The 24723-nt window shown below is 43.1% G+C and overlaps 2 protein-coding genes across 2 annotated transcripts in view; both read right to left on the bottom strand.

Annotated features, from left to right (window-relative positions):
• The window catches only part of LOC107374367 (trace amine-associated receptor 13c), a 205981-nt gene that overhangs the window by 35742 nt on the left and 145516 nt on the right, over positions 1-24723 (bottom strand). The gene's annotated exons all lie outside the window — the stretch shown is intronic.
• On the bottom strand, positions 14738-15849 carry LOC129154768 (trace amine-associated receptor 13c-like). Its single transcript, XM_054734974.2, has 2 exons — positions 15680-15849; positions 14738-15566 (listed from the first exon to the last, which is right to left on the bottom strand). Exons 1-2 carry the CDS (start codon positions 15847-15849, stop codon positions 14750-14752), a joined length of 987 nt encoding a protein of 328 aa, XP_054590949.2. The 3' UTR covers positions 14738-14749.

Raw genomic sequence — 24723 nt, 5'->3', positions numbered from 1 at the left:
AGTATTAGCACATCAAAAGTCAATGAAAACAAAAAGTTATTATCAGGAGAGAGAGAATGTATTAGTGGTTAGCAGCAGTGTGCTAGTCGATGGCCCCCTCCATGAGGCCACCACAGCTCAGCAGAATGTCATTGTAGCTTCTTCTGGGGAGAAAAACACTTACAGAGAAAATAAAGTTAACAGCTGAAATTGCACAAAATAGTACAGTTAAAGAGCAGACTGTAGAATAAAGCAGTAGAGTGTGAAAAGTGGTCAGTGTGTCCTCCAGCAGTCTAAGCCTATAGCAGCAAAACTACAGAGATAACTCTGGATAATCTATCCTATTTAGATGGAGGCATGTTGGAGGCAGGGCAAGGGAGAGCCGTCTTTACCAACTGTACACTCCACCTCCCTGTAATCCCCCACTTGTCCAGATTTAGGCTAACATCAGATTTTACCTATAGGCCCTATCAAATAAAAATGTTTTAAGCCTATTCTTAAAAGTAGACAAAGTGTCTGCCTCACGGACTAAAGCTGGGAGCTGGTTCCACAGGAGAGGAGCCTGATAACTAAAAGATCTGCCTCCCATCCTAAGTTTAGATATTCTTGGAACCACCAGTAGACCTGCAGTCTGAGAGCGAAGTGCTCGGTTAGGAACATATGGAACAATCAGATTACTGATGTATGATGGACCTTGATTATTAAGAAGTTTATATGTGAGAAGAAGGATCTTAAAATCTATTCTGAATTTAACAGGTAGCCAATGTAGGGAAGCTAAGACAGGAGATATATGATCTCTCTTTTTAATTCTCATCAGAACTCTAGCTGCAGCATTTTGGACAAGCTGAAGACTTTTAACTACATTCTGTGGACTTCCTGAGAGTAATGAATTACAGTAATCCAGTCTTGATGTAATAAATGCATGAACTAGTTTTTCAGCATCACTCCTGGAAAGTATGCTTCTAATCTTAGCAATATTCCGAAGGTGGAAAAAGGAAATCCGACAAACTTGTGAAACCTGGAATTTGAATGACATGTCCTGGTCAAAGATAACACCAAGGTTCCTTGCTTTGTTCTCGGAGATTAATGTAATGCCATTAAGGTCAGGCGATTGGCTAAGCAATTTCCTTTTCTGGATTTCTGGTCCAAAGATGAGAACTTCCATCTTGTCTTGATTTAAAAGCAAGAAGTTAAGAGTCATCCAATTTTTTATGTCCTCAAGACAAGCCTGTAATCTACCCAACCGATTAGGTTAATCAGGGTTAATGGATAAATATAACTGAGTATCGTCAGCATAACAGTGGAAGTTTATCCCATGCTGTCTAATGATTTTACCAATTGGAAGCATATATATAGTAAAAAGAATTGGTCCAAGCACTGAACCCTGTGGTACTCCGCAAGTAACCCTGGAGTATGAAGAAGATTTGTCATGTACATTTACAAAATGAAATCTGTCAGACAGGTAGGATTTAAACCAGCCTAACGCCGTTCCTTTGATCCCTACATGTTCAAGTCTTTCTAAAAGAACATTGTGATCAACTGTGTCAAAGGCAGCACTGAGATCTAACAAGACTAGAACAGACACAAGATTCTTATCTGAGGCCATGAGAATATCATTTGTAACTCTCACTAATGCAGTTTCAGTGCTGTGATACTCTCTAAAACCACACTGAAATTCCTCAAACAGAGCATTAGTGTTTAAATGCTGACATACTTTGATGGCCACTATTTTCTCCAGGACTTTGGATAAAAATGGAAGGTTAGATATTGGTCTATCATTCATTGGGTCATCTGGATCCAGAGAAGGCTTCTTAAGTGAAGGTTTGATTACAGCAACCTTAAAATCTTGTGGTACATACCCATTTACTAAGGATAGATTGATTATATCTAGAATGGGGGCAGTAACCAAAGGAAATGCATCTTTAAATAATTTGGTTGGGATTGGATCCAAAATGCAAGTTGAAGGTTTAGATGAAGCTAATATTTTTGATAACTCTGAAAGCTCAACTGGATCAAAACGGTTCAAGCACAGATGAGGTTCTAGAGTCACCTCTGAAGCTGCCTCACTTACTGAGGAAGAAGAAATCGCATTAGGGAGGAAGCTAAAGATTTTGTTTCTAATAGAATTAATTTTACTTGTAAAAAAATCCCATGAAGTCATTGCTGCTGAGGGCTAAGGGAATAGATGGCTCAGAGCTATGATTCTGTGTAAGTTTAGCAACTGTACTGAAAAGAAATTTAGGATTATGCTTATTCTCCTCAATTAATGCTGAAAAATAAGCAGTTCTAGTTTGTTGAAGCTTATTTTTATAAAGCACAAGACTATTTTTCCAGGACAGGTAGGCCTCCTCATGGTGCGTAGAGTGCCATGTTCTCTCCAATTTCCTAGAATTTTGTTTTAAGGCTCATAGATGAGAGTGAAACCAAGGAGCCAACTTCCTGTCCCTAATTACCTTCTTTTTTAAAGGGGCAACATCATCTAATGCCACACATAAAGAGGAATTCACATGATGAACTAAGGCATCAATTTGTGAGGGGCTAGAACTGAAAATATTGCCCTCTGCTACATGCCTCTGAGATGCTGAGGACAGTAAAGATGGAACAGTTGATTTAAAAGACGCAACTGCGTTGTCAGATAGAGACCGACTATAATGACATTTACTTTCATGTCTCGAGAACTCAGTTATAAAAAACTCAAAGGTTATATGAAAGTGGTCAGAGAGGACTGGATTATGTGGAAAGATTGTTATTTCCTCACACTCAATGCCATAAGTCAGAACAAGGTCCAATGTATGATGGCAGGAGTGGGTGGAGCTATGTATTCTTTGAGTAAAACCAATTGAGTCTAAGATATTACTAAAGGCTACATTGAGGCAATCATTTTCGATGTCCACATGAATGTTGAAATCCCCCACTACAATGACCTTATCAGTATTTAGCACCAAATCAGATAAAAAATCAGAGATCTGATCCAAAAACTCAGAGTAAGGGCCTGGTGGACGATATAAAACTACAAACAAGAGTGGTTTTACAGTTTTGCTATCTGAATTAGGAAAACTAAGAATAAGATGTTCAAACGAACTGTAACTATTAATCTGTAAGGGACTGATTAATAAGTCCAAATGAAAAATGGTTGCCACTCCTCCTCCTCGCCCTGTACTTCGAGCAATATGATGATTTAAATAATTTGAAGGAGTCGACTCGTTTAAGCTAACATAGTCCTCTTGCTGCAGCCAGGATTCTGTGAGAGAGAGCAAAGAGATCTGATTATCACAAATGAACTCATTAACTAACAAATTCTTAGAAAAAATGGATCTAATGTTCAACAACCCACATTTAATTTTTCTAGTTTTCTGCTCAGTTGAATTTGTTCTAATATTTATGAGATTTCCATGATTTGCTTTATTAAGCCTGATATTTAATCTGTGTGGTTTTGGCCGTGGGCAGGACACTGTCTCTATGGGGTAGTGGGTGGGTAACAGTACAGAAACTGCAGAGGGGTGGGTTAAACTACGACTCTGCTTCCTGGTCTGGACCCTGGGTTGTCATGGAGGACTAATAAAACTGGCCATATTCCTAGAAAGAAGAGCTGCACCATCCAAAGAGGGATGGATGCCGTCTCTCCGCATCAGACCAGGTTTTCCCCAGAAAGTTTTCCAATTATCAATGTAGCCCACGTTGTTTTCAGGACACCACCTAGACAGCCAGCGGTTGAAGGACAGCATGCGGCTAAACATGTCATCACTGGTCCGATCAGGCAGGGGGCCAGAGAAAATTACGGAGTCCGACATTGTTTTGGCAAACTTACACACCGAAGCAACATTAATTTTAGTGACCTCCGATTGGCGTAACCGGGTGTCGTTACCGCCAGCGTGAATAACAATCTTACTGTATTTACGCGTATCCTTAGCCAGCAGTTTCAGATAAGATTTAATGTCGCCCGCTCTGGCCCCAGGTAAACATTTAACTATGGTTGCTGGAGTCTCTAATGCCACGTTTCTGACTATGGAGCTGCCAATGATCAGAGTCAGCTTATCAGTGGGTGCGTCACTGAGCGGGGAAAATCTATTAGAAACGTGGACGGGTTGGTGGTGGCCCACGGGCTGGGTTTTATGCTTCCTGCGTACCGTCACCCAGCCGGCCTGAGGTCCCGGCTGCTCGGGTTCCACTGGAGGGTCGCTACGTGGTTGTTCTGAGCTAGTTAGCCCAGCAGGACGGGGGATGACCCCTCCAAATCTGCTCTGTCTCTTCTTGTCCTCTGCCCCAGCTGCTGTCGAATCTCTCAATCCCTCTCTGCTGTTCAGAGCTGTTCTTATATACCCTTCCTGGACCAGCTTAAGGTCATGGGGTCATTTGCCAGATACACACTTTGTAGCTCAACACAAAACATTTGGTGTCATTTTCCTTCTTAACACAGGTCATTGCATCATCTTTTGCAGCATTCTTCAGTTTCTCTCCAATGTTCCCGAGAGGGCTTCTGGATCTGATGGGCTTGTCTTCATTCTGTTCTCCTCCAATCCCATCTTTCCAAGCCAGGGGTGGGGCAAAGAGGTGGGGTCAGTCTCCTGACCCTTCGCCCAGTTCTGTCCTCTTGTCCCTGTGACCCTTGTGTGACCCTTGTTTCTGACCACAGTTTTTTGACCTGCAGCCCAACTCCTGTCGACTGGTTGATTTTGCTCGCACAAGCCAGTCCAGTGTGGCTCACCTTTTGACCCAGTACTTGCCACTGTCTTTGGCATGTGGGACTCGCAACATCCCCCATGCGAGAAAAATCTAGCCAGGGGACTGCAACAGCCTTCTTTGGGGTGGGGCTGCCTCCTCCTCTGGATCATCTTCATCTCCAGTCTCAGACCCAGAGTCTGACTAGCTCAGAGTCCAGATACACACCATCATCATCATCATCATCACTCACTTCAGTCTCTGAAGAACCAGATGTTTGTTCATGAGGGTTCAGAACTGGGTTCCTGCTTCTCCACCAGTTTCTACTGCCATCTGGTCAGCTGAGCTGCTGGTTGGAACATCTCAGTCTCCACCTTCAAGCAGAGACTCTCTCCCTCCAGACTGAAGACATCTTTTACTACAGAGCTTCAAATATTCTCCTCACACACCTGAACAGCAACAAGCTAACTCTGCTTGTAGCTGCAGGTGGGAAGCTTACGCTAAAAACTGTAAAGTGTGGCAAGGAGGATTAATGAGGGCCCGGGCGGGATTTGATCCCGAGACTCCCGGGGTGGGAGACATACGCTCTAACCACTCAGCCAAAGGGACATCCCCTTAGCCAAATGGCCAGTATGCATTATCAATCAAGACATTGTGACAGAACGCTCACACTGTCACACCTTCCCCCCTCTTTCCACCAGCGCGTCCTCGTACTCCCGCGCAGGGTGCCACAAACTTCACATCCATGGACCTACTTGACAGCACTACATGGATCCTGCCTACAACACCATATGTAGCGAGGTTAAAAATGCTTACGCATTATTAGTGTAGCTGTCTGTCAGGTCAGAATCATACGGAGCTGTTAGTTCAGGACTCTCCCTTCTCAACAGAACTAGTAGGGGGAGGGGTGATGTCACCACATCCTGCTTGTCTGTTGTTGCTCAGCTGACTTGAGTGCTTTTTCTCTGTTCAGCTGTGGCTTCTCATATCTGCAGGCTGCCGAGAGCGGAAGCTAGGTGCTTGTTTCAAGCAGATCCTCTAAAAACAAAGTTTAATTGGAGCAGAGTTCCAATGCTCCCAGTTATAAGTCCGTCCTTTACAGGCGGCACGGTTTCTCCCCTCACGGAGCCCTTAAGCACAGAGGTTCACACATTAAACATGTTCCCGGCTTCTAGCCTCCATTGCGCGTGACGATGCCCGACATGAGATTCTATGAAGCTAGGAAACATGATTACTTTACAGTTCGTGACAAATACCTCCCCGTGTTACCAGAAACGAGGCCCAAGTCACACAGATTCTTACATATCAGTCCTTCACTAGATTTTGATCCAGCCATGACGTGTAATCGCATCTCACTTGTGCCTCAGCACCCGGACAGCGCCCCGCCGCAGCTCCATACTAGCTTTTCCAGCCTCATTCTGAAAGCTCCGGTTACAGGATATTGAAAGATCTATCTGCCATGGCTGGTTAAAAGTTTTTCTTATTCTTTATTTATTTTTATTTTTTGCCTAGCTTTTATCCTTGGCTTTTCTTGCGTCGGAATGCCGTATTTTCTTTATACCTTTTTAAGTTGATCGTCCGTTCTCCCAGATTTCTTTCCTTTTCGAGAAACTGGTGCGGTTTTCACTCCAAGGTTATAAGCTTAATAGGTCCTTAGCGCGCAAGCTTTTATCAGCCTAAAAGACAGTTCTACGTCGGATAGCCCGGTATCTAATATTTAGACCTTCACTCCGTAGCCCCACGTTTGGCGCGCCATGTCGCGTGCCCGTCCCATTTACCGGTTCCTTTAAAACCCAGTTCCGTTAGAACTTATGAGACGGTGCATCCATCAGGGTTCGATGGGGATGTCGGTGAGTATTATGGTATTAGATCCTGGTTTGGGCGTCCTAAGTTAGAATCATATCTTTTATTTTAAAGGTGAAATAATATGTAAGACCTTTCCTTCTGTAGTAGCTCACTTCTTTTTAAGCAATCCCGTTATCTTAAGGTTTCTTTATATTAATCTGTCACAAACCGTAAAGTAAGTCCTGATAATTCCAGAACCCATAATTAATGTGCTTACCTCTGTGCAATTAATGATCAGAGCCCCCACTCGTGAAGCTTTAGAGAAAACCTGAAAGAATCAGGATTATGTTTCTTTTTCAAAAAAGGTTTATTACAAAATCAAAATACAAAAATGGGTAGATGAAAAAACAACTGCTATCCCCCACGGAGGAATTAGTTCAAAATGATTAAATAAGAGTTAGTTTACACCAGCTCTTGTCTTCTCAGAATCTCCCCAAGAACTCACTTGTCTAGCTCTGCTTCTCTCCAAAAAACTGCCTGTCATCCCCCATCCAGCAGGACGGGGGATGACCCCTCCAAATCTGCTCTGTCTCTTCTTGTCCTCTGCCCCAGCTGCTGTCGAATCTCTCAATCCCTCTCTGCTGTTCAGAGCTGTTCTTATATACCCTTCCTGGACCAGCTTAAGGTCATGGGGTCATTTACCAGATACACACTTTGTAGCTCAACACAAAACATTTGGTGTCATTTTCCTTCTTAACACAGGTCATTGCATCATCTTTTGCAGCATTCTTCAGTTTCTCTCCAATGTTCCCGAGAGGGCTTCTGGATCTGATGGGCTTGTCTTCATTCTGTTCTCCTCCAATCCCATCTTTCCAAGCCAGGGGTGGGGCAAAGAGGTGGGGTCAGTCTCCTGACCCTTCGCCCAGTTCTGTCCTCTTGTCCCTGTGACCCTTGTGTGACCCTTGTTTCTGACCACAGTTTTTTGACCTGCAGCCCAACTCCTGTCGACTGGTTGATTTTGCTCGCACAAGCCAGTCCAGTGTGGCTCACCTTTTGACCCCGTACTTGCCACTGTCTTTGGCATGTGGGACTCGCAACAAAACAACAGAAAATGTGTGTTTTAGCATGCTTTTGTGCTACAATAACTCAGAGATATCCAAGTACAGAGAAATTAAATCAACTTTAGCGAGCCCCAAACACCAAACAGCTACACGGAGTGCAACACTGAAAACAGGAAACAGGAAACGCCTTACCGCCAGGTGCAGCCAATCATCGGCACAAACCTATGTGAGCACCTGTTGTCATGTGTTCATTATTATGATGAAGATGAACAAAACAACAGAAGTCTCCTCCTCAGCTCAGGCTGGTATCTGGCTGGAACAGGTGAGCATCAAAGTAAATTAGTGGAGCAAACTGAGCTTTAAATATTTTGGTTTTATGCTCTTTTTTTCTGCTCCAAAACATGAAAGTTAACAGGTGAGATATAGCATTTTCATGTCAATTCAGTTCAATTCCATTAAAAAATACTTTATTAATCCCAGAGGGAAATTGATTGCTGCAGTAGCTCAGAATAATAATAATAATAATCAAGTCATCAAAGAGTTATTTTATATTACAATGGCTGTTGGCAGGAAGGATCTCCAGTAGCGGTCAGTGTTGCAGCGAAACTGACGAAGCCTCTGACTGAAGACACTCTTCCGTTGTCGGACAGTCTTGTGAAGAGAATGCTCAGGGTTGTCCATAATTTTCTTGATTCTCTGGAGAATCCTTTCTTGTATTATCTCCTCCAGTGGTTCCACAGGCGTCCCGAGAACATTACCAGCCTTTTTTATTAGGCTGTTGAGCCTTTTCAGGTCCCTGCTTCTGATGCTGCTACCCCAACAGACGATGGCTGAAGAGATTACACTCTCAACAACAGACTTGTAGGAGATCTGCAGCATCTTGCTACAGACACTGAGGGACCTAAGCATCCTCAAGAAGTGCAGTCTGCTGTGCCCCTTTTTGTAAACAGCTTGGCTGTTCTTTCTCCAGTCCAGTCTGTTGTCCAGGTGAACTCCAAGGTATTTGTATTCCTCAACCACCTCTACTTCTTCTCCCATGATGGAAACAGTGTTTGACTCCACCTGGTTTCTTCTGATGTCTAAAATCATCTCCTTTGTTTTGTTCACATTCAAGGTCAGATGATTGTTTCCACACCATGAAACAAAGCGCTCCACCATCTCTCTGTACTCAGCTTCCTGTCCATCTCTGATACACCCGACGACTGCAGAGTCATCTGAGTATTTCTGTAGATGACAGGTCTCTGATTTGTACTGGAAGTCTGAGGTGTGCAGGGTGAAAAGAAATGGCGAGAGTACAGTCCCTTGTGGTGCTCCAATATTACTGTTCGCCTGGTTTGATGTGCAGTTCTTCAGCCTCACAAACTGTGGTCTGTTTTTTCAGGCAGTCTTTAATCCAGGCAATAGTTGAGGCCTCCACCTGTGTCTTCTGGAGTTTCTGGTAAAGTACATCAGGCTGGATTGTGTTAAATGCACTGGAGAAATCGAAGAACATTACCCTGACAGTGCTGCCTGCTTTGTCCAGATGACAGTGGATTGGTTGAAGCAGCTGGATAATGGCATCTTCAACTCCAACTCCATGGCGATAAGCAAACTGCAGCGGGCCCTGATATGTTCTAGTTTGCTTATTCAGGTGGGCCAACAGGAGTCTCTCCAGGACCTTCATGATGTGGGATGTCAGGGCAACTGGTCTGTAGTCGTCATTGACTGATGGGCGAGTTTTCTTTGGAACTGGAACAAGGCAGATGTCTTCCAGAGGACTGGAACCTTCTCCTGGGCCAGGCTGAGGTTGAAGAGGTGCTGCAGAATCCCACAGAGCTGCTCTGCACAGGTCTTCAGTACCCTGGGGCTGACACCATCTGGACCTGCAGCCTTGTTCCTGTTCAGTCTCTTCAGCCACCTCTTCACCTGACTTCTAGAGACAGATAGGTGGGAGGGGGAGGTAAATGGGGCAGCAGCATCTCCTGACTTGGTTGAAGACAGATTTAAAGAACCAGAAGAGTCCATGACTGCATTAGAGGACAAAAGAGCTGGCGTGTCACAGGAAAATGTTGGATCAGAGGAGGATGGGATGCCTGATTGGCTGGGGACAGGCAAGGAGGATGCTGGGTTTGTTCCTGAACGGAACCTATTGAAGAACTTGTTCAGTTCATTGGCTATGTCCAGGCTGCCATCTGTGCAATCTGTCCTCTGCTTGAAGCCTGTGATCTTCTTCATCCCTGACCAGACATCTCTGATATTGTTCCTCTTTAGTTTGTTCTCCAGCTTCTTCCTGTATGCCTCCTTGCTGTCTCTGATCTTGATCTTCAGTTGCTTCTGTGTATTCCTCAATAATTCCCAGTCTCCCTCCTTGAAGGCTCTTTTTTTCTCGTTTAGCATATTCTTCAGTTTACTGGTGATCCAGGGTTTGTTATTAGCGAAGCATCTCACTGTTCTGGTGGGTATGACAATGACCACACAGAAGTTTATATAGTCACTGACACATCCAGTCATGGCATTGATGTCCTCTTCATATCCTTGGCAGAGAGTCATCCAATCTGTGGTCTCAAAACAACTCTGCAGGGCTTCTTCAGCGTCCTGTGACCATTTTCTCACAATTCTTCTTCTCACAGGTTGCCTCTGAACAAGTGGTTTCTATTCTGAGCAGAGAAAAACAAGACTGTGATCTGATTGTCCCAGAGGAGGTCTTGTTTTGGACATGTATGCATTCTTTACAGTTGCATAACACAAATCCAATGTCTTGTTTTCTCTGGTGGAGCAGCTGACAAACTGTTGAAATGTTGGAAGTGTAGCAGAGAGCGAGGCATGATTAAAATCACCAGATATAGCCACAAATGCATTGGGGTGCTGGGTTTGTAGCTTAGCGACAACGGAACTGATGGCATCACATGCATTTTCAGCAATGGCAGAAGGTGGAATATAAACAGTTGCCAAGACCACACTGGAAAACTCTCTAGGCAAATAATATGGGCGACAACTTACTGCCAAGAGTTCGACATCTGGGTTGCAGAGACGACATTTCACTGAAACATGACCTGGATGGCACCATTTGTTGTTGACAAGCACTGCCACTCCACCTCCTTTTCTTTTCCTGCTCCTCTTCAGATCTCTGTCTGCTCGTATAGTCAGGAATCCTGGCAGAGAGACGCTGGAACCGGGGATATGTTCCTGCAGCCACGTCTCAGTGAAACACATAACACTACACTGCCGATACTCTGGCTGAGTCCTTGAAAGGGCTTGGAGTTAATCCATCTTGTTGGCCAGTGATCTCACATTGCCCATTATGATCGATGGAAGCGATGGTTTGAATTTCCTCTTTCTCTGTCTCCGTTTTTCTCCCGCTCTGCACCCACGCTTCTTGCGTTTTAGCTCATTTGGGATTTGTGGCTTCAGTTGAGGTATTATTTCAGCCTTCCCAATGTTAATCAGCTGCTCCCAATTGTAAACCAGCTTGATGTCGTGGTTATGCATCATAACAAATGCTCAAAAAGTGAAAAAATAGTAACCAAAATCCTCCAAGCTTCAAAGCACCAGAAACAAAAAAGTAAAATGTCCAAAAAATACCGTTTTTCTTGAGAAACTAGAAGAAAAAATGTCCAAGAAAAGGATAATGTACATATAGTCAACAGAGCTACTCCAACATGCAGCCATCCAGAGAAGCGCAGTTCCGGAAAATTTTTTTAAAAAATGAGGTCCTCAAGAGGCGCCATGGGCGTCGGTTGAGTCAGCCGAGTTCGGAGTGTCCAATCACCGAATGAAATGACAGCCTTAACCCCAGAGACCCACGGTTGTAATATTACAACACCAGATTTAAGTCTACAAAAATAAACCTTCCCCATTTTTTTTCTTTTTAAAACCACATTTACATTGCTAATAGGTCCTATTGTTCAGTTCTGCAACACAATTGGCTGTTAAAATGTGTAAATAGGCCCGTTTATCTGGCAGCCTAGAACAACATGTGAAAGATTAAAAAAGGATTTTGCAGTTGTTTTCTAAATCTGGGTTTCTGGGGGTTAATGCGTCAAAGCAGCCCCCCCCCCAAAAAAAAAAACAGGAAAGGAAAAGCTTCGACATCAGCTACAAACACTGGATGGCTCACTGACATGTCTCCCACTGAGAAGTTTAAGAAAACCATATTCGACATTGACAGAGTGGCGCATCCACCTCCGGTGTGCCCCAGACATAAGACAGCATGGGATAAACTTCCACTGTTATGCTGACAATACTCAGTTGAATTTATCCATTAACACTGATTAACCGAATTGGTTAGGTAGATTACAGGCTTGTCTTGAAGGCATAAAATTGGATGACTCTAAACTTTCTGCTTTTAAATCAAGACCAGACTGAAGTTCTCATCTTTGGACCAGAACTTCAGAAAAGAAAACTGCTTAATCAATCACCTGACCTGAACGACATTAAATTAGTCTCCGAGAACAAAGTAAAGAACCTTGATGTTATCTTTGATCAGGACATGTTACTCAAATCCCAGGTTAAACAGGTTTGTAGGGTTTCCTTCTTCCACCTTTGGAATATTGCTAAGATTAGAAACATTCTTTCCAGGAGTGATGCTGAAAAACTAGTGTATTCATTTATTACATCAAGACTGGATTACTGTAATTCATTAATATCAGGAAGTTCACAGAATGTTGTTAAAAGTCTTCAGCTTGTCCAAAATGCTGCAGCTAGAGTTCTGATGAGAATTAGAAAGAGAGATCATATCTCTCCTGTTTTGGCTTCCCTACATTGGCTGCCTGTTAAATTTAGAATAGATTTTAAGATCCTCCTTCTCACATATAAAGCTTTTAATAATCAAGCTCCATCATACATCAGTGATCTGATTGCTTCCTATGTTCATAACAGAGCACTTTGCGTTCAGACTGCAGGCCTACTGATGGTTCCCAGAATATCTAAAAATAGGAAGGGAGGCAGATCTTTTAGCTTTCAGGCTCCTCTCTTGAGGAACCAACTCCCAGCTTTAGTCCGTGAGGCAGACACATTGTCTACTTTTAAAACTAGGCTTAAAACATTTTTATTTGATAGGGCCAATGCTTAAAATCTGATGTTAGCCCAGATCTGAACAAGTGGGGGAGTAGAGGGAGGTGGAGAGTACAGTCGGTAAAGACAGCTCTCCCTTGCCCTGCCTCTAACGTGCCTCCATCTAAAAGGCTGGATTATCCAGAGTTATCTCTGTAGTTATGTTGCTGTAGGCTTAGACTGCTGGAAGACTTACTGACCACTTTCCACTCTCAACTACTTTCTTTTACACTTTGTATTTTAACTGCATTATTTCCTACCTACCTACCTACCTGGTTAATCCACATGCATATTTCATGAGCACTTTTTTAACTCTGACGTACCCCAAGGACTTAGTTGTTCGTCCTTTTATCAAAACTTATTTTGACCCTGAGAAGGTAAACTTTATTTTTTCTCTAAGTGTTTTCCCCAAATAAAGCTACAATGGTGTTCTGCTGAGCTGTGCTAGCCTCATGGTTGGGTCACTGATTTAGCGTTATAAAAATGAACTTGAATTGAAAAAATGAATTGAAGGCTCTGGGGGTGGAAGATATCTGCCCGGAGTGGGAGTACTCTGTTAGAATGGGTTACCAAGCACTCTGATGTGGGCTGTTAGGTCTCTGTATGACTGGTGTCAGAGCTTGGTCCACATTGCTGGCAGTAAGTCGGGCTCATTCCCAGTGAGAGTTGGACTCTGCAAAGGCTGCCCTTTGTCACCGATTCTGTTCAAAACTTATGGACAGGATATCTAGGTGCAGCAAAGGAGTTGAGGGCATTCGATTTGATGGCCAGAGGATCGGGTCTCTGCTTCTTGCAGATGATGTGGTCCTAGTGGCCTCATCAGCACATGATCTTCAGCTTTCGCTGGAGCGGTTTGCAGCCGAGTGTGAAGCAGCTGGGATGAGAATCAGCTCCTCTAAATTTGAGACCACAATCTTGAATTAGAAAAGGGGATGAGGTCATGCCCCAAGTGGAGGAGTTTACTCCTCCACTAAGTGAGTTAAAAAAATGCCTTCTAGTGAGTTAAAACCTTTAACAAAGTTTTAACCAGGTGTTTTTAATGTTGATAAGTGGTCTTTTAAAAGTTAACATTTTAGTCCTGTTTTCATTTTGCATTTATTTTACTAATGCTCACAATCTGTTTGCTCTCTTGTTTTTAGAACCATTTATGGCAAATCAAACAAATTTTTAATTCCACTGCCCTGTTTCGTGTAACCCCCACCGTTCACACATTTTACATCAGAGTCGGGGTTTAACACAGCTAAAAACATTTTAAAGAAGTTTAGTTGGCAGGGTGTCCAGACAGCAGGTAGATGAATTTAAGATCGTTATTATGTCCCCCAGTGTTTTAGCAGTAATCACACTGAAAACTGGCCACAAACCTGTGTTGCTGTAGCTGTGGTCTGATTTTGCATGTTGACGTGGAGGAATGAATGGTCGATCTGATGTTAATGATTTTCTCATAGTAGAACAGGTCTTGGGTCATGAAATGGAATAATATATTTTATTAATGAAGAACTTTAGAGATTTTGTAAAAAGACAAGGTTAAACAGACAGATTATGCAAAAATAAAACATAAACTGTAAAACAGAGTTTTGATGGTGGAGAGGTCAGAGCAGTTGTGGGAGTGAGTTCTAGAGGGTGGGGGCAGCCATGGAGAAAGTTGAGTCTCCCCAAGTTCAGAGCTTGGTCCTGTGGGAGAGGGAGGAGAAGCAGAGGGATGGGGCATGGTGGTGGAGCGGGTTAGAGAGGTAGGACGGCTCGCGGTTATGGAGGACTTTGAATGTAATGCAGTGAGGGAGAGGAAGTCGATGGAGGTGATGTGGTCACTGGTTAGGAGACAGGCAGGACAATTCTGGATGTCTTGAAGTTTGGTGAGGGCTTTGGATGGGATTCCACATAGATGCTATTGCTGTAGATGATTTATGATGTGATGAATACACAAATAAGGGTTTCAGGGACAGAGAAAAAAAGGGAAGATCAAAATCTAACAAAATCCAATCCAATCACATGACTAAAAGTTCCTGGAATACCTGCACCACCAATTCACCTTTTTCACTTCTTTCACCACAATCTTCCCCCGTCACAATTCTGTCTGCCCCCTCAAATATGCCAGCCTAGAACCAGCCCTGCTCTCTACAAACATTTATGTTTATAATGTAGGAAATGAAGAAAACTATTTTCTCCTTCACTGGACTTTAGATTTTAGAATTGTAAACTGTTCAGGAGGTTGTACGTCCCTCAGTCCACAGTATCTACAGTATGTTGGCCTCACAGGAGCCGGGCTTCAGGATCTGTAAAGTTACAATATGTTTAACAGCTTTTCTGAACCAGGGATAAAACATGGCATAGATCAGAGGGTTTAGGCAGGAGTTAAGATACATGAGAAGGAATAAGAATGATACATATGTTGTAGTTGTAAAACTATCTATAAAATAAAAGCAGCAGTAATATGGACAGAAACACATCAGATACACAACAACAAGAACACCCAGTGTTCTGGCTGCTTTTAGCTCTGATTTCTTTGTTTGTTGTTGCACTGAAAGCTGAAGGGTGACACTTCTATTGTGAGAGTACATGGCACGAGCCTGAGTCACAGCCACCACAAATACTCTCATATACAGAACTATGATGACTGTAACTGGAAATAAAAAGGTTATAAACAGATCAAAAGTTCCTACAAAATAGTCAAATGATACTGTACATTCTCCAATGCAGGAATTACTCCTGCCTGGCTGAATCAGCTCATCTTTTAAGAAGAAAATTACATAGAAAGCAGCACAGCTCCAACAAAGACAAACACAGAATTTCATTCTTGGTAAGGTTATTCTGGTGGGATAATGCAGAGGGTAACAAATAGCCACATAGCGATCAGCTGATATGAGAACAATGGTTCCAATTGAAGCACCGAGAGACAAAATGGCAACATAGTAGTAAAATAAACATGTGATATTACCGAGAATCCAGCATTTTGTCTTTCTAAAGATTTCAAATGGAATGATTAAAAAACCAACAAGGAAATCTGACACAGCCAGAGAGAGGATGAGGATGTTAGCAGGTTTCTGCAGCTTCCTACAAAGAAACAAAGTCAGTCAGTGAGGTTAAAATAACTTACGCAGCGTAGAATCACATTCTGATCAGATAGAAATATTGATAAATGTGATGTTTTTCTTTTTAATATCTGCCTGAAATAGGAGACTGAGATTATGATGAGAAGGTTTAGAACTGCTGTGATCAGAGAGAAGAAGGACAACACGATGTTCAGGAGGACAGCTTCAGACCAGTGAGGTGTTGGCCTCCTGCAGGACCTGTTGAGTTGTGGAAAACAGAACTCAGCTTCATTCTGAATCTCCATCATCAGACGGATACTGCTGTCTGAGTAGAACCCTGTCACACAGATAATTTATCCTTTTCCTTCATTACACAATTCCAATTTGATCTGAGCACTAACATCACTCTTCCCTTGCGACTAAAAACATCAAGGCAACAAAAACAGGCTTACATCATATGATGTTAGACAGGAGTCTCCATGGACTAGTAGATGCCCGTCCGTAGAGGGCTTTAGGACACCATCCTCACTTACTTGAAACAACAAAATAGTTAAAACCTCAAAAGTTATTTATATATTTTAGGGATCTCCAACCTTTTTTGGCATGTGAGCTACTTTTACACAATGAAAGTACGATTAGTTCACATAGATATTTTCCATGTGTGAATAAGCTTAGTTAAAAAAATGCTATGTTACTATATTAACATGCATTGAATTCACAAGTTCATTTCTCTTTATCATCAATGTTATTAAAAATGTTTTCAAAATAATTTAAGTTCAAGGAAAATAGTGACATTCTGAAAATTAAACAAGACATTTTTTAACTAGTCAGATAACGAAATACAAATCTATTTTGTGTGAATATTTTAAATAGATCAGTAACATAACTTTTTGAGAACACAGGAACAGCTAACCTGTTCTTGTTCAGACCCTGACGCAGTGCTCTGCCCATAGCCTCAGCAGCAATGTCAGCTTTTCATAGTACCGTAAATCCTCTAATACAGGCCCGGGCCTGTATATGACTCAAGCTCATCAAGCTCCAGGCCTTTATTGGAAGGAGGACCAGTATTAGAGGCAGGCCTCTATTTCTATTTGAGCAAAATGAACTAATGGTTCGCTGGAGTTTTTGACAATTAAAATTGCGCCCACATTTTCAAAGTTAAACACATTTCTTTTAACAACGGTAGTTTCTGCTTCAGCCCTCTCCCCCCTCCCCCTGCGCAGCGGCTGCAAACTCACTGATGCGCCTGCAGCCTCTCGGAGTTCCTGCTGCTCTAAACATTAAAATAATTATTTCATTTTCTGTTCCTCACTTCTGATTACCTTCAATGGTGTCTGTTTGTTGCACCCACCAGGTACAAAAACTAACTTGTTTTTATTTGACAATTTTTCTGTCCTGCCTGTTTATTATCTTCCTGCATCTCCTCTCAATCCTAAAGAAAAACTGCTACCTGGGTTCATATATATTGACCTTATGAGTTACCTTTGAACTGCAGTTCTAAAAGAGCTACCGACCGCAAAAACAGTGGAGCGCTCCCTGCTTGGCGGCCGTATCATACAGTCCGAGCAATAAACGCGGAAGTTAGATCCAAACACCCGTTGTGTGGGAGAAGCATCGAAATGAACTGTTTAATCTGCCCATCATTTGTCTTGAGACATCAGCAGTGTTTGGATCAACAAAGGGCGACTACTTTGACAGTAGAAACTGTATTTATGGCTTATTTTTGTGCATTTAAAGTTCAGCCGCCATTGATAGTTGTTAAAAGTTGTTAAACCTGTGCATATGAAACAAAAAACGCCTTTTGTTTATCGATTTATTGTGAAAAAAGGAAGTTGTGCTTGCTCCTTTTCCTGTTCGGCAGTTGTGATTTCTGTCCATTGACTGCGGAGGTGCTCCGGCGAAAATAGGATCGATTCTATTTTTGCCGGACGCCGGAACAGAGGGCGGCGCACGGCGCCGCACTGCCGGAGCACGGCCGCAGTAGTAGAATTGCTCTGATTGACTACAACGGGACCGATTTTGCTCCGGCGTTTGTGTTGGAGCGGAGCGGAGCGGAAGTAGTGGAATTTGCGTCGGAGGATAAGGTGATGCGCGCAGCGCCCCGCTCCACAGCATGCAGCAAAACGCATCAGGCGCAAATAAAAGACAGAAAACATTAAAGGAAATGAACTGACATGAACGATCGTGTGTTAAATTAGTTTTTGAGGTGGCGACACCTGATTGTGGCCGTGCTCAGGAGGCAGATCTACCGACCGCGAAAACAGCGGAGCTCACCCTGCTTGGCGGCCGCATCAGTGATCTGTGAGTCGGAGGACAAGGTGATGTGCCCCGCTCCACAGCAGCGAAACACATCAGGCGCAAAAAAAAGACAGAAAACATTAAAGGAAATGAACCGACATGAACGATCGCGTGTCAGTACCTATGCTCTGACACAGCGCGTTGCCCCCTGAGCGCAGGAGCTTGTCACCTGCTGACAGCAGGCTGCTGTCTTTTCCGAGGGCTGCATCTTGCCGGTCATTATCACGTGACAGCGACTAGTCGACGACAGGCATAAAAAGTCACTATAGTGAAGTCGACTAGTTCATACAACCCCTGCTGCTGCTCCCCAGAGTGTTCTGCAGCATAATCAGCATGTTCTCTTTGAACTTGATAGTGTAATGACCTGGCTGGGGTTGTAAGCCAGGTGCATTCTGGGTATTGTGTTATATGTGTTTCCTATCGTTCTGCTGGTTCCTATGTGCTGATTTGCGTGTTGTGTGAGTGTTATGTAAGCCACAGGGAAGGTGATGTGTGTTCTGTGGAGTGGGTTGAATTAGCATGGTTAACTGGCACCGTGACTCTGTGTGGTAGGAGCGTGATAGAGGATCGGTGTCTGTAGCGTTACAAAGCGTTGAAGAAAAAGCCTAATAAAGGTCTGTGTGAACCTCTACTGCCTCCTGATGGTTGATTTGGGGACTATAACTGTGCCGCTGAGACGCTCATATTTGCTTGTTACTACATTCCTCCCGGCCACAATAGGAGACCGGCAGTGGCGGAGCTTGATATGTGCAACATGTGCGGCCGAACAGGGCGGCAGTCTGCAGGGGGCGGCATTTAATTTCCTTTTTTCTTCTTTTTTTTCTAAAAAAATATTTTTTTTAGCATCAACCAATACATAAACAAAACATAGAAATCGCATGTTCTTAATAATAATAGTGATGATAATAATAATATTTCTGTAATAAAAGCACAACAAAGCGTAACCCATATCAACTACTCCCTGTCACATGACCCACGTCAGCTGATGTGAGGTCCCTCTCCTGATTGGCTCCTTCCACGTCGCGGCAAACATGAAAGCTGCTCCTGCCGTGGCTGTAAGCTTGTTGCTTGTAGAACGGCGTTGGAAAACAAAGCGTTTTTCTCCCCTCAATTCATTTATACTCTCATTTTACCTCAGCGGTAAGTGTTCTTAACATCTACCAATAACACCCTTTTACTTGTCAGTGACCAGTCGATCGTTTTCGCTATAAAAATGACCTTGTTCGGCGGAGTTCCCACCGCGAGCAGAACTCCGGTTCAAAAACGCTGTTTTTGAAACACTTTTATTTACTTAAGCACTTTAGTGGGCTTAACTTGAAACCAAGAGCAATCAAATGATTATTGTTATGTGTTGCCTTGAATTCGGCTATGCTGTCTGTCAGACAGTTGTTTTCCTTTATTGTTGTTTTTGTATTTGTTTGTAGCAAATGCTACTGGAATGCATAGATTGAGCTACGTAGCCAAGATGATTAATAATTGACCTGTTGTACATTCGTGATATGTTTACCGGTAAACTGAATAGAACTTGATGTGTTAATGAACGTTTCTCTGGCCTACAGGTCAGGTTTTTTTCCCCATGTTGAACTGATCTTCATATTGAAGTGGCGAGCTGGTAGGACCATTCTTTCTTTTTGGAATCGGGAAATGAGCTATTATTTACCCCATGAAAAACGGAGCGGCAGCGGGCCGCTGGAAGTGCCCTGCTAGTATGATCCCGTTTAAACTTTAAACTGCCATAAAATAAAAACTATAATAGCTAGAGCGGTCTTTTTTTAGCTGAAAGTTGAGACTCTTGCCTTTCAGCACATCTGTACTGTACAAGTCGATTGTAATTCCCCTGAAGCACGTTCGGACACAAGTGGTTTCCTCCAACTGGTGAATTTAATGAACTTTCATACACCTTTATCCACCGTGAAAACTCGTTGGCTGCGTGCTGCCGAAAGGAATTAACTAATTTTCTTCTTTTCCGCTTCTTCCGGCTCATCTACCGACCAAAGTCCATGCTTATTTGCCGTTAATCCCGAAGTGAAACTCGTAACAGTTTCCTCCAGCTGCTCCTTCAACTGACAACTGACACTTCTCACAAGCAAGTCTCAGTACAGCTTGCAACTGATTACCGTTGGCTCATCTATTCATCCGGTAGCTGATAGCACCCTCTAGAGGTGACATGTTAGACTACACATAATAGAACTTCAACAGCGAACTATATGGATTACATTGTGAGACTATATGCTGCAGTTACACTCCCACCGAATGTCACAATCATTTTGTGAGATTTCCTTGAAATAAACTAACAAGTGTAAACATAAATTCGAAAAGGAATCACTCAGCTTCAACCAAAACAATAACCTTGTGAATAGGTCGGTCAAGTGAAACAGTCTTAGTCGTAGATGTACCCTGTTTGTTGACTGTACTTTCTCGAACTAAGAGTCTGACCTTTCTAACCTTATTGTCTGCCCCAGGAAAGACATCTGTGACTCTAGCCATCTTCCATGTATTACGTGGCGCAAAATCTTCTTGGAGTAGAACAATATCTCCGACCTTCAAGTCTCTTTTAGATACATGCCACTTTTGTCTTGCTTGTAAGTTGAGTAAGTACTCCTTCCTCCAAAGGATCCAAAAGTCATTGACCAAGTACTGCACTCTTTTCCATCTCTTTCGAAGATAAATATCTTCTTTCAGGAACTGTCCAGGAGGAGGCTGAATGATGGTTGACTTCATAGTTAGAATATGATTAGGCGTTAATGGCTCCGGTCCAGCAGGATCATTCAGACTCTCAGCAGACAGCGGCCTGTTGTTAATGATCGCCATAACTTCATACAAAAGGGTTCTTAATGACGTTGAATCCAGTCTTCTTGCTGAACGATCAAGAATAGCAGAAAGAACACTCCTTATTGTCCTTATCTGCCTTTCCCATACTCCTCCCATATGACTCGCCGAAGGGGGATTCATGAGAAAGTCACAACCGAAAGCTTTGAACTTTTCCTGATCCATGTCCTTCATCAGGTTTGCAAATTCTCTTTGAGCGCCAACAAAATTGGTTCCTCTATCACATCTCAGTTGGCGAACATTCCCTCTGATAGCAATAAACGCCCTCAAAGCATTTATGAATGAATCTGTGCTCAGATCATCTACCACTTCTATGTGGATAGCTCGGGAACAAAGACAAGTTAGTATTAGACCATATCTCTTCAGCTCTTTACGTCCATCCTTAACGTAAAGTGGTCCGAAACAGTCCATCCCAACACACGTAAAGGGTGGAGTTGGTTCAATTCTGTCTGAAGGTAAGTCTCCCATTTTCTGTGTTTCAGTACCTCTCCTGTATTTCCTGCATTTGAGGCATTTGTAGACTTGCGAAGAAACCAAACTGCTGCAGCCAAGGATCCACCATCCATTAGCTCGTAGTTCGTTCATTGTCATTCCACGTCCTTGATGTTCAACCTTTGCATGAAAATGTCTGACAAGCAAAGTAGAAATATGACTCTCTTTCGGTAGAATCGCGGGATGCTTCACATGAGGTTGAAGTGATGCATGAGTCAAACGTCCTCCGACTCGAAGTATCCCTTCCTCATCCAGAAACGGACACAATCGACACAGCCTGCCATCCTTTGACTCAGGAACTGTTTTCTTTGTTCTCAGAGCATTTATCTCCTCTGAGAAAGCTTCGGCTTGGACAAGCTTGATGATTACAAGTTCAGACTCCTTCCTTTCTTCTAAACTTGTATCTCTTTCTATGGTTGTTATTATACCTTTGTACGTTTTGATTTTATGTCTCAGCCTTGCTACAGCTCTGACCAATCTGGACCAATCTGAGAACTTCTGGAGACGTGCCAACATTGTTCTCTCCTTTCTCACTTCGGTGGCACATGCGATAGTTTTACGAAGCTCAGGATCTTCATCCTTGATCTTCCCCACATTGATATTTCTTTCCGGTAGTTTCTCTGTCCAGAGAAACACTGGACCCGTAAACCAGTTGGACGACTTCAACTGTTTTGCAGTTAAACCCCGGGAAGCGTGATCCGCAGGATTATCTTCTGATGCAACGTAAGCCCATTGTTCTGGAGTCGTACTAGATTTAATTCTTTGTACACGATTAGCCACGAATACTTGGAATCGTTTGGCATCATTATTTAAGTAGCCAAGAACTACTGTGGAATCTGTCCAAAAGAACTCCTTTAAATCCTTTATTTCTAGTTCGTTTCTTAACAGGTCACTGACTCGACTGCCACGACTGATGCTAAAAGCTCAAGTCTTGGAATAGTCATAATGTTGTTGGGTGTGATTCTTGCTTTGCCCATGACTAAACAACAATGGACTTGGCCTTCTTGGTTAGTGACTAGTAAATAGGAACATTCGCCATAACCTGATGTGCTTGCATCGGCAAAGTGATGAAGTTCAAAGCCGTTGACTCGTCCAAAATCAGGAGGAATGTAACATCTCTTGATTTGTACATCAGCTAGTTCTGGTAGATCTGTAATCCATGACTCCCATTGAGGTCTCAAATAGTCTGGAATTTCTTCGTCCCAGTCTACTTTGTCTTTACACATCTGTTTGAGAACTTGTTTGCCTAGAAGGACAAATGGTGCTATGAACCCTAAAGGATCATAGATTGAGGCGACAGTGGAAAGTACACCTCTTCTGGTCAACGGATTGGCTTTGACTTGTACCCTGAACTTAAATGTATCCGATGAAACACACCATTCGACTCCAAGCGCTCTTTCAATGTGAGGTAAACTAAGAGACATGTCTTGGGTCTTAGTTGTTGCTCGTTCCTCTTCAGGAATAGACGCAAGTACTTGTTCACTGTTTGACACAAACTTATGGAGTTTCAGTTTGCCCGTAGCACATAAGTCTCTTGAGTCTTTCACAAGCTGAATAGCCTCCTTCTCTGTTGAGACGCTCGCCAAGCCGTCATCGACATAGAAATTTCTTTGGATGAATCGAATGACATTCTCCTTGAACCGACCTTGTCCTTGCGCCGCAAGATGTTTCAGGCCGAAATTGGCGCATCCAGGAGATGAAGCTGCTCCAAACAAGTGGACCTTCAATCTATAGACCGATGGTGTCGTGCTAGGGTCTCCTTGCTCCCACCATAAGAAACGTAGGTAATCTTGATCTCCCTTTTCTACATAAAACTGGTGGAACATTCTCTCTATATCGCACATTAATGCGATAGGACCGTTGCGAAAGCGACACAGCACTCCCACCAATGTGTTTGTTAAATCGGGACCAGTCAACAGATGGTCATTCAGGGACGTCTCTTGGTACTTGGCCGAACAGTCGAATACTATTCGGATTTTCCCTGGTTTGTGTGGATGATAGACCCCGTGGTGGGGAATATACCACGCAGGATTGTTTAACTCTTGTTCCGGAACCCTTTCTGCGTCACCTCTGGAGATCATATCGTCCATGAACTTGACATAATCCTTGCAGTACTCTTTGTTTCGCCTTAGTCTTTTCTCCAAACATTTCAGACGGTACACTGCACATATTCTGTTGTCTGGTAGTTTAGGTCGTTCATCACGAAATGGCAGTGGCATCTCATAATGTCCGTCGTCGTTCTGCTTGATGGTTTCTTTAAGTTTAGAAAGAAACTTAAAATCATCTTGAGACACCTTCTTGTCATCAACTCCTCTTTCTGGGAAGTCTATCTCTAGTGCCTTAATGATCTCAGAAGGAGTGATGTCTTTCACTTTAGTTCTGTTTACGTAATGTATCTTTGTCTGTAGATCAACAGAAGGATTAAGGTCTGGGACGACCCTTTTCACTATGATGCGATGACTGATGCCAATAGCATCTCCAAAGTTCAGGCATTGGCTACCTTGTCCCACTATACTCCAGCCGAGGTCTGTACGCTGTGCGTAGGGTTCATTTTCTTTGCCTGACACAACCTGTCTCGGAAGTAATGCTTGCGAGCAGTTGTATCCAATTAACAGTCCTGCTTCACATTCCTGCAGAGGAGCTATCTCTGCTTGAAGATGCTTCAGATGCGCCCAAGCCCTCGCAGTCTCATTTGACGGAATATGATCTTTGTTAGCTGGAATAAACTCTCGCGTGAAAGCAGGTGGCAAAGGAATAGTTTTGTTTGAGTAAAACCCACGAACTTGTAGATTCTTTACCTTTTGAGACTGAACGATTGTATTCTTTGACATGATAGTCGATAACTCTAACTTGACAGATTCTTTAGGAGTATCCAGAGATTCTGCAATCTCACTGAGGACGAAGGTAGTATCACTTTGAGAGTCTAGCAGAGCGTACGTCAGTATTTCTCGTGTTGGTTCTGTAGAAGACGAGAGCCAAACAGGAACTATTGCTGAAGTTTGTGTGTGACCTTCTTGACAGATGACTCTGTTCGTTGTAGCCGTAGATGTCGCTCCTTGAGTTTGAGGTTGCTTCCTTTGAGTTGGATTTTTATAACTTACATCCATCTCGTTTTGTTGTGGAATTTGCTCTTGTTTGTTACGTTCTTCGTGCAAGCACGTAGGATGTCCTTTGTTGCACTTTTCACAAATACTTCGGTTGTTACAGCCCTTTGACTGGTGGCCAGGCTGGAGACAACCAAAGCACAATCCCTCTGTTCTAATAAACTTGACTCTGTCAGTTACAGCCTTTTCCAGAAAGCCTCTACATCTCGTGAGCACATGATTGGGCCCTTTGCAGAACATGCAGGTCACAACTGTCTGTTCTTGAGTAGTTGTAGTTAACGTTTTAACCTCAATGTTTCTTTGTCTTGCAGGTTTCAACCTTTCTGGACTGTTGGACTCACTCTGCTTTAGTGACTGTAACGATGTAATAGGGTTACAGGCGATTTTTGCTTCTCTTGTGATGAATGAAACAAACTGGCTGAAATTGGGAAACCTATGTGTTGCTTCCTCAATTTC

This window comes from Nothobranchius furzeri, chromosome 2 (assembly GCF_043380555.1).
Source record: "Nothobranchius furzeri strain GRZ-AD chromosome 2, NfurGRZ-RIMD1, whole genome shotgun sequence".
NCBI classification, from domain to species: Eukaryota; Metazoa; Chordata; class Actinopteri; order Cyprinodontiformes; family Nothobranchiidae; genus Nothobranchius; species Nothobranchius furzeri.
Note: the sequence above shows the minus strand (reverse complement) of the source record. Positions and strands in the feature narration are given on the sequence as shown.

What these genes read in the sequence shown, in the direction of transcription:
- LOC129154768 (XM_054734974.2), bottom strand. Translation starts at nt 15,849, where the DNA reads ATGGAGATTCAGAATGAAGCTGAGTTCTGTTTTCCACAACTCAACAGG. An exon ending in ATCTCAGTCTCCTATTTCAG is followed by an intron (nt 15,567 to 15,679) that starts GCAGATATTAAA and finishes GTTTCTTTGTAG; the next exon opens with GAAGCTGCAGAAACCTGCTA.